Source organism: Falco cherrug, chromosome 13 (assembly GCF_023634085.1).
Source record: "Falco cherrug isolate bFalChe1 chromosome 13, bFalChe1.pri, whole genome shotgun sequence".
NCBI lineage: Eukaryota > Metazoa > Chordata > Aves > Falconiformes > Falconidae > Falco > Falco cherrug.
Window position 1 is genome coordinate 34,465,462 of NC_073709.1, and position 16,140 is coordinate 34,481,601.

The 16,140-nt window shown below is 53.4% G+C and overlaps 1 protein-coding gene across 1 annotated transcript; it reads left to right on the forward strand.

Moving 5' to 3' along the window:
• The first annotated feature begins 3,367 nt into the window (after positions 1-3,367).
• OVOL2 (ovo like zinc finger 2) lies at positions 3,368-11,616 on the forward strand. The gene is made up of 4 exons (XM_055725715.1): positions 3,368-3,616; positions 4,254-4,441; positions 6,667-6,856; positions 11,184-11,616. The coding sequence occupies exons 1-4, from the start codon at positions 3,517-3,519 to the stop codon at positions 11,492-11,494; spliced, it is 789 nt and encodes a 262-aa protein (XP_055581690.1). The 5' UTR covers positions 3,368-3,516; the 3' UTR covers positions 11,495-11,616.
• Positions 11,617-16,140: the final 4,524 nt, after the last annotated feature.

A 16,140-nucleotide genomic window follows, 5' to 3' on the forward strand; every position in this document is an offset into this window, starting at 1 on the left:
GTCCCTCCACCGTGCAGGCAAAAGCCTGCTCCTGCAGCCCCATGGTGCTGATCATGGGGAAAGGTAGCCTGGGCAAGAAGAAGAAAGGGCACAGCTCCCTGGGGTCTCAGCTAAAATATTCCCTGTTCCTAGATAAAACTGAGCCACCGTCCCCTGAGCAGCAGAAATGTGCCTCTGCTTATGCCTCCTGCGCTGAGCATCTCTCCCCTGCTCTTCTCCTCCCTTCCCAAGCCCAGCTCCTTCCCTCGCTCCCTACGCCCAGGTCCTTGCCCCCAGGCGCGCTTTCCCCACTGCCTCCTAGGTGCTGTGTCAGCTGGGGGGAGGCTGGCAGTGAGGGAGCCCCCCAGGAGGGACGGGTCCCCTCTGCCCCTCGCACACGGCCCCCGGTCTCCCCCGACCCGTGGTTGGTTGGGGAAGGAGCGGGGTGCGATTGCGACAGCGACACATGGCTGATGCATTGTTTGATCCCATCTCTCCCTCCTCAGTCCCAAAAGATTCGAGTCAAATGAAACACATTTTAGTAGTCAAATCTGTAAGGGTGGGTCCCATTGTGCTTTGACCCTACAGGGCGTTTTGTACATTTAATTTGATTTACACCCAAAATGTTAATTTAACGTACTGGATTTTCTCCCACACCCAACTAACGCTGAAAATTAAACACGATCCTACAGAAAGGTTTGTGTGCCATTATCTCGTTAGCGTTGTTATTTATTGAGTAATTACAGCACTCGGGCTGTACGTGCAACATTGCTGCAGTGGGTGTATGGAGCAGGACGCCGGCCTCCCGGTGCCGTGGCCGTGGGCTGCCTGGCTGAAGCCGGCATGGCCCCAAGGATGCTGCCCGTGGCTCCCTGCAGCGGCGCTGGCGGGGGGCATGCTGCGAGCAGCTCCCCAGCCTCCTCCAGGTTAAAAAATACCAAAAAAATCATATTTTTGGGAAAGGTTGTGCAGTTTGCTTCTGGGCTGCAGCCAAGCAACACCAGGTCTGGGTCAACGGTCTGTATTCCCACTTGGCAGCTGGAGGGGAAGGCAGCCCACTGCTGCCGGGGTGCTCCGCGCAGGGTGGGTGGCGCATCTCCATCACGCTCCTCCTGCCGTGCCAGGGCTGCGGGACTTTCTCTCCACCTTGTGCCTCTGACGGCGCTGGGCACACCACAGCCCTGACCACTCGTGTCAGAGCTCCAGAGCTGATGATGATGATGATGATGATGATGATGATGATGATGATAATAATAATAATAATTTAGTTCCTGATTCAGCTGTGCTTGTAAGTGCATGTCTGACTCAGAGCACCCAATTACAGTGAAGTGTGAGCTCCAGGACCTCACTAAGTGGGAACCTCAAAGCAGGATTTGAAAAAGCCCAGACGACATTAAAGTAGTCACAGCAAGCTCTTGGTTGGGGAGTGTTGTGATTAATGTCATTTGCTACCTCTTTTGGCTTAAAAGACAAGGAGTGGTTAAAATAAAAGAAACCTCAAGTTGAAAGCATTGCAAAAAATCAATTAAAACCCATATAGCTGCATTTTGACCTGGAGCAAAATCTCAGACATAACAGAGAAATTACATAGCCTTAAAGAGAAAGAAAGAAAAGGAATGTTTTATGTGTGGTATTGCGGAGGTATTGCCCGCAGGTGTGCTGAGGTGGCTTCTCACCCGGTACCTGTGGAGATGGTAAACTCCCGGCAGGAGCAGGGGGAGCGGGTAGGTGCCCCCAGCCCTCACCGCTGCACCCAGGGCTGTCCCTTGGGTGAGCGGTCGGGGCTTCGAAGCCTTCCCAGGGGACGAAGTGCGGGGGGGTGGGGCAACCCCTTTGCTGGGATGAAGATGGCCGCGCCTGTGCATCACCCTGGTAGACCTTCCCGAGATGGGGTATGGCGGGTAGGGCTGCTGCTTCTCCTGCTGGGATGTCCTGGCTGGAAACAGCACTTGTGCTGGGCTGCTCAGCCCGGAGGACTGCTCTGGCGGTGTGGCAGCCAGTGTGGGGTGCGGGACTGGGCTTGGGGCTCCTCCATCCCTGGGGCTCCAGCCAGTCCCACGCCCCCAGCACTCAGACCCATGCAAGAGCTCACACCAGTTTGCCCCTGGATAAAGTCCCCAATGGCCCCGCACTGGTGGTCCTTGCCCAGAAGGGTAACTGGGGACACGCGTCACGCAGAGCTCTTGCGTTTGGCCACCACCTTTGAAGGTCCTTTCCAGAACCTCCAGGTCCAGCCCCGAAGTCAAACCTTTGTCTCAATGAACCCAACAGTGAAACTCCCGTCGGTTCCCCCTGGCCCACGCTTTGCCCTTTGGGAGGAAAGGGGCAGCCTCAGAGACCAGCGATGCCGGGCGAAAGCCTCTGCGCGTGGGAAAACAGCTCCCGGTGCTCAGCACCGCAGGCCCGGCAGCCCCTCCAGCCCAGCGCCGGCTCCCGGTGCTCAGCACCGTGCCGTGATGATGCGCTGGGGGAGGAAGGCACCGGGCGCCTTCCCAGCGCCGTTAATACCGAGGGAGGCTGAGCAGCGGGGGGAGGTGGGCCAGGGCACCCCTGGACGCTGCTGGACCCCTGGCGCTTGGAGGCTTTCCAGCGCAGTTTTGTGGGGTTTTCTGTTTCTTTTGGTTCCTCCCGCCCCCCCCCCCCCCCCCCCGCCCCTCTTGTCTTTTGTTTCATTTCCACTTCGGGAAGGGGGGGAGAAGACAAGAGGCAAATAAAAAAAAAAAGGGGGGGTGGGGGGTGGAAGGCTGAGGCCACGACACGTTTTTCATTTTAAATCAATGATTGAAACAGAATAAAGGCTTTTTTTTTCTTTCTTTTTTTTTTTCCCCCGAGAAGAAAGGCTTGTCGTTAAGAAAAATAACAACTTTCCCTGCGCGCCGCGGCTGCCCCAGGGACAGCTCAGCCCCTCGCCCAGCACCCGGGGGAGCCACCCCAGCCCCTCGGGCTGCCGGGGGCGCGGGCGCAGCCCCCGTGGGCGGTGGGACCCGCAGCCGCGGCGGGGGAGCCGGGCAGCGTCCCGGGCCGGGCGGGCAGGGGGCGGCCCCCCGGGGACCCCCGGCGGGCGGGCAGCGTCAGGGCTCCCCTCCTGGGGGACGGCGGTCTGTGAGGGTTTTTTTTGGTTTGGTTTTTTTTTGGTTTTTTTTTTTTAATTTTCAGACGTTAAATTCTTTTGCAAACATTCATGCCTTAGGAAGGGCTGGAACAAAGCTCAGCTGCTCCAACCGGTCGGACAGGTAAGCAGACTTGTTGACACCGTTATGTTTGCAGCACGCATGCTCCTTCCCAAGTTTCCTGGTGCATTTTTCTATTCCACCTTATGAAACTTTCCTCCCCCCCACCCCCCCACCCCCCTTCCCCTCCCCTTCCCCTCCCCGCTCCTCGGCGGCGCTGCCCGGTGCGTGCGGTCCCGCTCCCCGCGGACGGCAGCGCAGCGCCCGCGCCCCGCCGGGCTGCGGCCGGGCGGCGGGGGGAGCCGCTCCGCTCCGCTCCCCTCCCAGCCGTGCCGAGCCGTGCCGAGCCGAGCCCCCTGCCCTCGCCATGCCCAGAGCCTTCCTGGTGAAGCGCCGGAGCCCGCAGCCGGCGGTGCGCAGCTGGGATGGGCTGCCCGACGAGGAGCGAGCCGACACCTACATCCCAGGTAGGGCTGCCGGCCCCGGCACCGCTCGCCGCCGGGGGGGGGGCGGCAGGGAGGAGGGGGCGCCCCCCCAGCCCCCCGCTCTCGCTTGGCGCCCGCTGGGCTGGGGAAGGGGCTTTGCCGGGCCGGGGGGGGCTGTGCGGAACGTGCCGGGAAGGGGGGGGGCTCGGCGGGAGACCCCCGCCAGCGGCCGGGGTACGGGGGGCCGGCCCCCCGCAGGGCCATGCAGCCCCCCCCCCTCCGCCTGGCACCGGCTCGCACCCCGGGGAGCCCCCCCGGGCATGGCGGGGTGGGGGTGGGGGTGTCTGTGTGTGTCCGCCCGGGAAGGTGGGAAACGTCGTTTGCATGAGAAAGGTGGCGGGGGGAAGCGAATAAAGGGCCCCGGGCGGGGGGGTGGGGGTGTGTGATGTACTCCTGGCCTCCCCCTCTCTTCCTCCTCCTCCTCCTTCTCCTCCTCCTCCTGCCCTTGCCCGGGGTATAACGGGAAGGCGGCGGCGCTGGCTTGTTTGAACTTTGGGACCGTTCGTGTTTGAGTTTCCGATTGCAGCGGAGCCGGGATCCTCCCCCGCGGCCCGCCCGCAGGTTAAACAGGGGCTCGGCGGGGCCCCCCCGGCTCCGCTTCACCGCACCCCCCGTGCAGGCGGGATCGGCTCCGTGCTGGGCTACGAGGACAGCTGCAGCCTGGAGAGCAGCGGGAGCAGCGGGACCCGCGACGTGGAGCCCAGCGAACCCCCGACGCCCCAGCCCGCCCCCGGAGCCTTGGGCCCGGCCGGGGGGATGCTGCTGGACCTGGCCATCAAGCGCCCCGTGGTCAGGTCGAAAATCAAGGTAACCACCCGCGTCGCTGCGGTCTTGTCCCCGCGGATGGGGTGACCCCGCTTCAAGGGCAGGGCCCGGCTGGCGGCTCGCAGACACCCGGTGACACCAGTCCCTTGGGCTCTCTCTGCTAGAGGTGACAGCACCTGTCCCACCCACCGAGACGGAGGCCCGCGAGAGCGGCTGGCCATCGGATGGCAGCGGCAGGGCAAGCCTCGTAAGCGATGTACCGTAATCTTCCAGCGCCCTTTGCCTTCCCTTATCCCAGCCTGGGACGTGCTGCCCCTGACCCGCTTGGCTCAGGTCCCGCAGGAGCTCTGAACCCAGCCAGGAAGGACCAGCCCTGGCAGTGAGGAGTCATGCCCCACCGTGCGTGGGTGGATCTCGATCCTTAACGTGGGGCCTCCTTAAAAGGCCCTTCCAGGTTGGAGCCAGCCTTCGCCAAGGGGGGCTGCGGCGGATCTGCCCGCTGCCACCGACCCTACCGAGACAGCAGCCAGGGAAGGGCCTTCCTCCGACCATTGTCACCGTGCGGTGGACCCACAGGCTTGGGTGAAGTGACGCACGTTGCTTCACTTCTGTCCCTTTACTTTGCTGAAGAGCCTCTCCGCGGCATGGGCAGAAGCTCTCGTTGTCTGTCCCCACCCCGGGCAGAGCTGACAGTGATGTCCCTCCCAAGGCAGGCAAATGGCTCATGGGTTCCTCGTGGTACTCGGGAACCCAAGACCACCGAGCTCCTGAGGCGCGGTGGTGGTGCAGATGGGGCGGAAGGACCACGTCCATCCCCAAACATCCAGGGCTCCCCTGGGCAGAGGTGGAGCCAGGCCACCCCAGTGCCAGGAGGGAGGAGATATGTTTACCGGGGTGGCTAGTTAATACCTCATTAAACCAACCCTGGCTGTTGCTTTGCTGGCTGGAGCTGTACAAATTCCCAGTGTCTCTGCTGGGATGGCAGCCTGTCGGCCACCTTGTTATTAATCTCATGATTAAGTCTACATTTTCACCCTGCTTATATGCAGCCGCACGAGGTGGAGCCCTACCTGTTGCCCAATAAATACTTCCCAGACGGCTCCCCCTCTAGTTTCGCACCTCCTGGTTTCACAGCTGCCTGTTTTTTAATCAACTTCACAATTTCAGGTAGCATTGCTTCAGGAGTAAGTGAAGGAGGATGATCAGGAAAAATAACTGCCCTTTCAGGAAAAAGAAAACCCAAACATATTCCTGTCTCTGTGAGGAGCTTGCCCCGCTGCTGTTTGACTTTAACCTGCTTCGTATAATTTAACCTGGGCTATTAGCAACTGTCACAGCAAAAACTCGTTTCGGCAGAGCTGGGTTTTCTCAGCGTGCCACAGAAACTCCCCAAAAGCACCACAGGAGCCGATGGGAGCTGTGTGCACGGTGCCGCCTACTCCGCTGGCTTCCCCCCATCCCAAGCGGCTAGCGGCAGGCACGTCTGCTCCCCCGTGAATAATTAAACTAACAGCAAGGTATTTGCATCTTCCAGACATTAAGCCTTCCCTCTGAGGAAACGCTCTTCCCCAGAGCTGAATCATCAGTGTCTCCCTTAGTCAAGTTAGGTCATGGTGTTGGCACAGTATTTTTGGTATTAGGAGCGGGAATGAGGAGATTAACCCCTAATGACACTCTGCCATTAATTAACGAGTCAGGGAGACCAACTAGAGGAGATTAGTGCCATTGTTTCGGTCTCTGCTGAGTCAGCACAATGTGCCTTAGGTTTATCTCGCCAAACCTACCCTTTTTCTCGCCGCTGGCTGGTTTTTGAGGGACACGGCAGCTGGAGGATGAGGACGACGCATGGGTACCGCTCTCTGACACCAGGGAGGGTCTCCTGCCTCCATCCAGGGTACGAGCTGGTGCAGGCGCAAGCACACTCGTGGCCCCATGGAGAGCTGCTCGTAGCCGAAGCCTGTGTGCTTATGGATGTAGCTGGGCGAGGGTTCCTGCGTCCAGGAGGCACCACTACACTGGCTGTAAGCCCTGAAGCCGAGCTGGCCAGGGTTGCGTCGGTCCCAAACCTTGCACATTAAGTCACCCACTTGATGGCAAGGGGGGCGTGAAGGTTTTACTTAGGAAGAATCTCCCGAATGCTTTCAGTTTTCACTTTGACTATATCCCAAGAGTCTTTAATGCCGCAGGAAGCCATCCCTCCTTATTTTGTTTTCTGTTGGTCTTTGTCACCTCGATGCCTACTCACCCAGTCCTCTTCCATCCCTCAGTTCACCACCGGCACCTGTAACGATGCTACAGTGCATAGCTGCGAGCTGTGTGGCAAAGGCTTTCGCTTGCAGCGGATGCTCAACCGTCACATCAAGTGTCACAGCCAGGTGAAGAGGCACTTGTGCACCTTCTGCGGGAAAGGCTTCAATGACACCTTTGATCTGAAAAGACATGTCCGGACCCATACCGGTGAGAACGTATTTCCCAGGGGCTTGCGGGTGGCTTTGGGTAGCGGGAGGTGGGAGAAGGTGGTGAGATGGGACAAGGGCGAGGAGACGGCTCGGGTAACCCGGCAAGACAATAATACAAAACCCTACGTTAACAACATTTGCAAAAAATAGCAGGGGTGCAGTGGAGGAAAGGGGAAGATGTGAGTGTGAGCAGATAAAAAGTCTCGGGACTAACAAAATCGAGGAGAACTAATGAAATTGGTGTGAAGCAGCGGGGGTGCGTGAGGCGCCATCCAGCCACAGTATACGCGGCTGCGTGCTGCTGTGCCGGGGCCAGTGAGACCAGTTATAACCCACCCGGGATAACTCCGCACCTTGTTGCCAGCGCAGCGGGTACCGGTGCGCGGAGGCAGCGGCGGGTGAAGGCGCTTTGCCCTCTAGAGGCGGCGCGCAGCGGGTCCGCAGCTCCCTGCGAGCCCTCCCCGCCGGCCCTGCCGGTGCGGTTCATGCCGTGCGGTTCACGCTGTGCCTCCGGCTTCTTTAAGGAACCTGGGCAACACATCTGGCTCCTGCTCACCCTGCGCGCAGCATCCCTGCCGGCTTCAGCCTTCCAGCTCCTCCGGCCCCTTTGGGAGGTGTTTCCCGCTGCACGTCTGGCCGTTCAGATCGGTTCAGCCACCAGCCTAAACGGTCTCTGCTCACCTGTTGTGCAGTCACAGCACGGGTGGCAAATCGGGAGCGGTGGGTTGCAAATCTCCTGATAGTGGTTCCTGTTGCGGGGGGGAGTAAAAGAGTTGCCTTTAATCTGGGCTAGTTCCCTCCTCCCTGCTTGCATCTACACCAGGTGTACCAGCACAGCCGAGGGTGCTGTGATTTAAGCCGGTGATGGCACCGGAGGAAAGAAAATCACCCCTCCCCCTGCTCCGCTCACTCATGCCCCCGCGTCGCGCCCCGGGGCTGGAGGGATGCGCTTTCCACAGCCGCTGTGCGGTGGGGTCAGTCCCTGAGCCCACCCCAGGCAGCAGCGCTCGTGTTCCCTTGAACCGCATCAGTCACCTCAAACCCTGCTTGCTGGTCACAGAGGTGCTTGCCCTAACCTGAGGCGGGGGGAAGGCTGCCTTTCTGTTTTTCTTTTTCTTAGTGGAAGTGATAGCTTAAATAGACTAGCAGCCCCATCCTCACCGAGCAAGATGCTTTCTGGCAGGCCAGGCCGGCTTTGCTCAGGAGGCTTGGACTTTGCACTGTCGGGCACCTGGAACATACACCCACCGCATCTCCTGGGCACGTTCCAGCTTTCCAGGTTTGTGGTTACCTACAGGACCTGCCGATTACCAAGGCTGGCTCTGCAATGCCCCTTTCTCGGCTTAGGCACCATTAGCCAGGTGAACTGCTAAAGGTGACGCAAAGACATTGGTAGGCAGCAGGAGAGCTCAGGAAAACAATGCCGCCCGTTTCAGTGTTTTGGCCTCTTTTGGTTTGTTTGCAAAGCTTTCATGTGGAAAGGAAAGAGCTTGGCTGTGAGCGTGGAGCTGCTGCTGAGGTATGGCTGAAGTGCAGAGTCAGTGCTTCTAAAAGCAGTGATTTTTCAACCTGTTCCCTCATCCTTTGAGATTTCAGAAACTAAATCCAGGAGGGTTTCTGCTCAGAAGCTAAAGATCTGGCAAGTAGGGTTGAACTTGCTGTGCAGGAGTGGAGCCAATTTTGCAAAACTCTGGAAGGGAAGAAGGGTCTTTGTACTGGACAGGAATGAAAACCTGCTGTCCTGGAAATGTGAATGTTGTGGTTAGATTGTCTCCAAATTTACTAGAAGAAATCTGGCATCACTATTTCTCCTCTCCAGCGTAAAGCCAGGATGAGTGCTCACATCTGCTGTGCTTGCCTGGTGCCTTGGGTGGTGAGGGGGGCGAAGGCTGGCTGTGGCAGCGGGACCGTGGACTGGCATGTGCCTCTGCCGGGCTGACACACAGCATCTGAAAGCGGCAGCCTTTTCTATGTCAGGGCTGATTGCTGTCCGGGAGAGCGGGGCTGTGTCTGAATGTTAAAGAAAAGGTGGCCCAGGGGACCCTGGGGTGCCCTAGGAGGAGGGTGGCCAGCAGGTGGAGGGAGGCGATCCCCCCTCTGCTCTGCTCTGCCCTGGGGAGGCCGCATCTGCAGTGCTGTGCCCAGCGCTGGGCTCCCCAGTTCAAGAGAGATGGGGAGCTACTGGGGAGGGCCCAGCAGAGGCTGTGAGGATGATGAGGGGACTGGAACATCTCCCTGCTGGGGACAGAGAGCTGGGGCTGTTCAGCCTGGAGAAGACTGAGAGGGGATCTTAGCCGTGTATATAAATGTCTTAGGGGCAGGTGCCAGGAGGACGGGGCCAGGCTCTGTTCAGGGGTGCCCAGCACCAGGACAGGGGCAACGGGCACAGGCTGCAGCACGGGAACCTCCGCCTGAAGACGGGGAAGAACTTCTCTGCCGTGAGGGTGTCGGAGCCGTGGGACAGGCTGCCCCGCGGGGCTGTGGGGTCTCCTTCTCTGGAGCCATCCCAACGCGCCTGGAGGCGGCTCTGTGCAGCCCGCTCTGGGAGAGCTGCTGCAGCAGGGCTGGGCTGGGGGCTCCGGGGGACACTGCCCACCCCCACCCTGCCGGGATGCTGTGGCAAACAGGCTGCAAATGGTAGTGTGGGCTTTATTTTGTAGCTACAGCTGCTCGGCTACACGTGCTTCACTGAATGTTGGTGTTCCAGTGGAAATCGGTGCAGCATTTGTACCCCCACTGTGTGACAGTAGGGTAGTGTCAGAAGGTGAAGGTCAAAGATCCCAGTCTAGCTTCATGGTATAAGCAGACCTAAACATTAAAAGGTAACTAACATACACGTCGAAATAAAATTTTCAAATTATTCTTAAGCAATGAACAGGTTCCCAGAGCCCTGATGGTCTGTGCCGTCCTGGCACTCCCCACCTTGTGCTTGTGTTCAGGCCCGTGGAGCACCATGGGCAGCAGGAACCAAGGACAGTGACGGTTTAAGTTGCCTTCAGGAGCATGAAAACGCACCCAAAGTAGTTTGTAAAAGGTACATTTTTGTGTGTGAATTCTAATGAGGATTTGGAGTTTCTCCCCAATTGGAGTTGAATGTAACTGATGCAGTCTCACAGCAGCAGGCGTTAGGAAACTGTAGTCTCAGTAATTTAAGCCAGTGCACTGGGGCAACCTCCTTTTACAAGACTTGCAAAAATGCAGTCAAGATGCTGCTTATTAGAACTGCTAATTAGTTTGGATTTCTGGTAGACAAATCTGCGACTGAGTGGTGAACTTCACACAGTGTGACTATAAAGTGACAGCTGGCTGTGTGGACGCCTGTGCTCTGCCCCTTTTTTGCCCAGCTCACCAGGGGTCTGCTCTTCCACACACCAGCGTTTCGCCTTGCATTGGGAAAAGAAAGGGGTTTAGGGAACTCCTCACGTCAGTTTTAAGGCTGGTCTCTGCTTGAAACCTTACTGATCTAGTCTGGTAAGTCAAATCACTACTAGTTTAGGTTTTTTTGAACTAAACCCCTCAGCTGTTTTGCTAAACCCTCAGCTATTTGTTGTTCCTGGTGCTGCAGGGGGTGTTGGTAAATCGGTGTTGACTGGTGGTAAGACGGATGCTCTTCGCTGCTCAGTATTTCAGTGATGTTCGTTGTCTGCACTAAGCGACACTGCTCGGGCACTGACATCACAAGCCAGCCCCTTCTCCCTCCTCTGGAGACACACAAACATATTTCTTTCATCTAAATGCACTTCTCGAACTTGAGCTTGTCATCTCAGTCATCAAACCTATATCCTATGTAAACGCTCTCCTCTGAAGTCCTGCGATCGGTGTCTGTTCGTGTTGGGCTGCCCTTCGCTGAAACCTCATCGCAGCGAGCAAAGGCTCACTAAAAATTAAGATCTTGCTGAGATACGGGATTTCATTCCTTATGAAAGCCAACATGTGAGGTTAGCTGAAACGGACAGCTTTGATTTACTTTAATCAGAGGAACTCAAAAAGTCGGGGGGGTCTAAAGGAGTAAGTTTTGCAAGCGTTGGTAATGGCTTCTTTAGGAGCAATGCGCCAAGGGCACTTGTGATCCTCACTGCCTGCCAATGTCTTCTCTAAAACATTTCTGGGTTTTCTGTGCCTGAATGTATCAACCCATTCCAGAAAATTTTAGCCTGAAAGTAAGCCGTTTTATCTAGGCAGATAGTTCCTTGGGCCAGTAGCTCCCTGCTGCTGCTAGGTCTTTGCTCGATAGCTGATACGCCAGGGCCTTGCTCTTTGCCGTTCCTTTGTCAGCTGTAAGGAAGGGAAATCAGAGCAGTAATCACCCTCTTTTAATGCTGCAGGAATTCGCCCTTACAAATGTGAGGTTTGCAACAAAGCCTTCACCCAGCGCTGTTCCCTGGAGTCCCACCTCAAGAAGATTCACGGCGTGCAGCAGCAATACGCCTACAAACAGAGGCGAGATAAACTTTACGTGTGCGAAGACTGCGGCTACACAGGCCCCACACAGGAGGACCTGTACCTGCACGTTAGTAACGTTCACCCTGGAAGTGCTTTCCTGAAAAAAACCTCTAAAAAACTTGCAGCGGTTTTGCAAAACAAACTGAGCCCTGTCCTGCAGAGGGACTCCAAAGATGACGACAAAGATGAGTAACACAATGGATTACAGTGGTCTAAAGGAATGAAGTTTACATGTAGGACTATATATATATATATATATTATTTTTTTAAAAAACATTTTGAACGAAATCCCTGAAATGAAAGGGATGCTCTTGTTGTTGGTAGGATCTCTTGATGAATGAAAGGATCTCTTGATGTTGGTAGAATCTCAACTTGAAAGAAATATTCCCGTATACAATGCAAACATCAGAATTTTATCTGGCCAAAAGAAATGGAAAGCTTGGAAGAAGCTGTCACCTCTTGGATGGAGTACTTACCGGTCTGACGTTCAGCCAACCCGTTTTCCGTTTCAGCTCCACCACGCTTCTGAGTGGCCGCTGACAAATAAGTCCACCTTCCCCAGCGTATTTTGTACCGATAGTAACCGTTACCTCCCGCACAGATTGCTTTTGAGAGGTTTGGGTGAAAAGTGCCGCGTAAGATCAGCTACTAGGTACATTGTTCTATGCAAAACGAATTAAAATGGTCTTAAGAACAGGAGTACATTGTATCGGTAAATAAGTTAAAACATGCAAATAGCCTGAGCTCTGCCCCCTGTGCAGTAGAATAACGATTTATGGAAGCGTGATCCAAGGTGAGCTGAATTATTTTTTTTAAAGGATGCAGAACTTTATCCTCCCAAACTTTCTCTACTAGCGAATTACATTAGTCCACAGCAGGCTTACGGTTGTGTTTTAGGTACTTTAAGCTGTGAACTTTTATCATGTTTAGATTTAAGTGTAACCTTAACTCCTGGATTTACCAAGATCCTGGGCTTGTCACGCTCACTTTGGGGATTATTACCACAACACTTTAACATACATCAGTATCAACTCAGAAACCCAAAGAAAACACTTGAGTGACTTGAAAATACATATTTTCTGTCATAGTGAAATGCAGTTTTGTATTTTATGGGGTGTACGTGTCTCTGTGTGTGTGTATTTTTTTTCTTTTTAATGATCTGTTTACTAACACGACAGAGCAGTGCAATGCAGTGAAAAGGGAGACGTGGCCCGTCTCTGCCTCATGAGATCAGAGCAAACCTCTAGGCACGAATCTGGCTTCTCATGGGTAACCGGTCAGTTTAGAAGGCTCCTAGTGAGACTGATGCTGCGAGGGAAGGAGGTGGCGATGATGAGGAGGGACTGGTGCTACATCTCTGTGCTTTTGGACTTGCCCTGTAGTCCTGCTCCAGCTCCTCTCGACAACCTGTCCCCTTGACAGGACAGCCAAGAGGCTAGCCTATGGAGACTACAGAGTGTGAATTTAGGGATTTAACAAAAAGGGGAGAGGGATGCCCGTACAACTCACGTTGCTGAAACCACCTGACACTTTTTAAGACTCTTCAGAAGCTGCTGCTGCCTTTACTGGGCACCTGGGTATCTTTATTAGGAGCGACAGGGTGGGGTGGCAACTGCCTCAGCAACCACAAGCTACTCTGGTCCAAGCGTGTGTAATTCATCTGCCTCTTAACTTAATGGACACAGCCGCTAAACAGGTTTTACATCAATTTAAATATGTAACAAGTAATGGATTTCATTTGTAAATGCCAAAAATCCATTTCATGCTCAAAATGAAGCTGTACATTTGGGGAGGATACGCTGTATTCTACATACATTGAAACAACTGAAAAGTAACCCACCTAAAATACCGCATCCTAGCCAGGACCTTCACAGTCATTACTACTAAAATGACACTGAGCGTCTCTGCAAGAAGCATCCAAATCTTCTAAATCTGCCTCAGTTTTGTACAGACATCTGCTTGGGGTCTTGTGTGGAAGAGCTAGGGGTTTAAAAGCATTTCTAATTATATTAATACTTAATTCAGCACAACTGTTGGTGCTTGGTACCTTGAAAATGAGGGTAATAAAGTGATGCCACTGTATAAAGAACAAACTTGTCATTCTATGTAACGGGAAAGCTTGGACAATACTTGAACAGACACGAAGTTCATGGGGAAAAAAGCATCTGAGGTTAATTACAAAAGCCTTACTTGGCAAAAAGAGCTAAAGCTTGTATGGCGATCCCCGGTTCTTCATTATAACCGAGGAGTATAAATGGAAGGTGTTGCAAATACATGGACAAAATTGCCGGGCTGAGAAAAGCTGGTTCAGCCAATGGTGCTGGCAACACTCCTGCTCAGTGAGGGCTGTCAGCAAACTGAGCTGTTGAGCTCAGCTCCCAGGTGGGACTGTTCGGTGGGGGCCATCTGAGCAAAGCCACCAGCGGTCACCTAGCTGGAACGGCTTCATGTGCTCAGCTCTGCCGAAACCTCAGCCCTTAAACTGGAGCAGCAGAGGTGTGGCTGAAACCCTCCCTGTCTAGCTGGAGAGGCATTTTGTGTGGCTATGTGTGTGTGTTTGTGGGGTTTTTCTTCCCCCTCCTGGAGCACATGCTACTTTTGATTTCCCTCCAGCATCACTGCCAAAGCACGTCCCTGCCAAAAGAACTACAGACACACTCAGGTGGGTCCATCTATGTGATCTCAGTCAAACAAAACATTCACAGCAGCAGAGGAAAGCAGCAGGTAGCAGCACACGGAAGAAAAAACACAGCTGGATGTTGTAGCTGGAGTAATTGCCCTGATTGGCTGGTTTTTCTGCAGAGGACAGATACTGCCTGTAGCAGATGCTGTGGGCATGTGAATTTAACAGTCTGGCAAGTTAGTTTAAACTGGTCACAAAGCGGGTTTCAGTTTGCATGACACCAGCAATGGCCATCTGCCAGTTCTGTTACGGGACAAAACTGGCACCAGCTTGTGCCTCTACAGAAGCGTTGCAGTGCTCACACAGCAATGCCCGAGGCAGCCAGACTTTCAGAAGTGCTAAACGCGAGTAACTTCCACTGCTACCGTCTCTGAAGGCTGCCTGCCTTCTCCTGGCTCTCTGACATACAGACTCACCCAGGACTTTAAGATAGGTTTACAAACTGACATTGCCAGTAAGCTGGCAGCCTTCCTCAGAAACAAGGCTTTTGTTAAACAAATAAACACAGGTGAAACCAACAGTTGCCCGCACTGCCCAGGCTCCAGACTTGTCCTTATTTATTGGGAGGTGGGATGAGGCTGAAATCTTACATAGTTCAGAGACACCTAATGGCTGTATGATGCACTGATGAGGGCGACAATCCTACCCAAACATTGCCCAACTGTTCCACACTCTGAATTTTCCCAATCAACACAGGAAATTCAGCACGTTTTATCACCTCCTGCTTCTGCCCAGGGCATCTTACCTCTTGCTTATGCCTACGTTCTTTGTATCCACAGAGCTATCTTTCACAGAAAATTGACAGTGTTCAGCTATGTTGAACCACCCACTCGCCAAAATTCTGTGATGTGGGAAGATACTTGTAGAACAGGTAGGACTTCTGAGTGCTCATGCAGCATCGCATCGTTAGTCATCTCTGAACCCAGTTTCTCAGTCTCCATGGTTTGTCTTTTTAGATAGAAATCTAATTAAGCACAGAGTAATTATAACATCACCAGACCAAGTCTGAATAAGCAAGTACCGCTATAACGAAGTTTCACTGCAGTTTCCAAAGTTCAGTACTCTGGAGAAGATTAAGCACTACAGAGGTTTAAGTTCCTTCAGCAGCAAGCCTGCCCATTGGGGTTTTTTTAGGTATATTTCTGCCTGATTTTCTTGATGCTTATAGGTTGGTCATATTTTTATTTGTAATCTGCAGTGGTATTATGAAAACTCATATATACAATTCAGAGGAGACAAAAAAATAAAAAAAAAAAGAAAGCAAACGAGGAAAAAACCTTTCCAGGGGTTCAACACACAAAGCAGTAATACTGCCTGACATCATCAAGGCTTCTGCTGTGTTTTAAAAACTTGATTTTATGAAACAGGCTTCAGAATTAACTTACATTTTAGAACGCTTTTTCACAAACTTATTTGGAAAAAAAAAATCAAACACAAAACCCCAACTTCTTAAAAACCCCTCAGCAGCCCTTCATTCCTCTGAAGGCCTGGCTTCAAAGTCACAAGCCTGCTTTTATGAAGAAGCTTACACACACTGACAAACGCTATAACTTGACACTGGAGATCGTTCCACACGGGTAGGCTCCTTGTCGTCTCAGACCCACAGCAGAGTCAGGAGAGCCAAGAGAGTGGCAGCCTTGGCCTGCACAGAGCTTCACAGCCTAAGGTACAAAGGCCCTGTACACTCTCAGTTCTTCTATGTGGGCCGCACAGCCTGCTAAGACACCTGCAGGAGGAGCCACTACAAGCCATCAGATTTCCCATCTTTCAGAACATTTGATGGCAATGTCTAAGTGTATCGAATACAATTCTGCTCCTCTTTTGCTAAGCTGCTTCTGTTAAATGATCACTTTGCCTTAGTATTTTAAATAAGCGCTTATGAGAACTTGGATTATAATTCTTAGCGCAGTTTTTCCAGTTGTTGCTGTAAGAAAAACCACAAATAGTAACTAGCCCGTTAATAGATGATACCTTTGAAACGAGCAAAAACTAAGTTGACTGAAACCCAGTCTACTATATTATTTTCTTTATAATTTGCATTTCTCTCAGCTCAGACAATGCAGATGTTTTGCTTTAGTTCAGCAGCTTCATTTTCAAAGCCTCAGTTCTGCAACGATTTTTTGGTTTGTTTTGTTTTTTCAGAATTGACAACAGGA

Coding starts and splice junctions, on each gene's coding strand:
- OVOL2 (XM_055725715.1), top strand. CDS start 3,517: ATGCCCAGAGCCTTCCTGGTGAAGCGCCGGAGCCCGCAGCCGGCGGTG. Junction 4,442..6,666: donor TGGTCAGGTCGAAAATCAAG/GTAACCACCCGC, acceptor TCCATCCCTCAG/TTCACCACCGGCACCTGTAA. Junction 6,857..11,183: donor ACATGTCCGGACCCATACCG/GTGAGAACGTAT, acceptor TTAATGCTGCAG/GAATTCGCCCTTACAAATGT.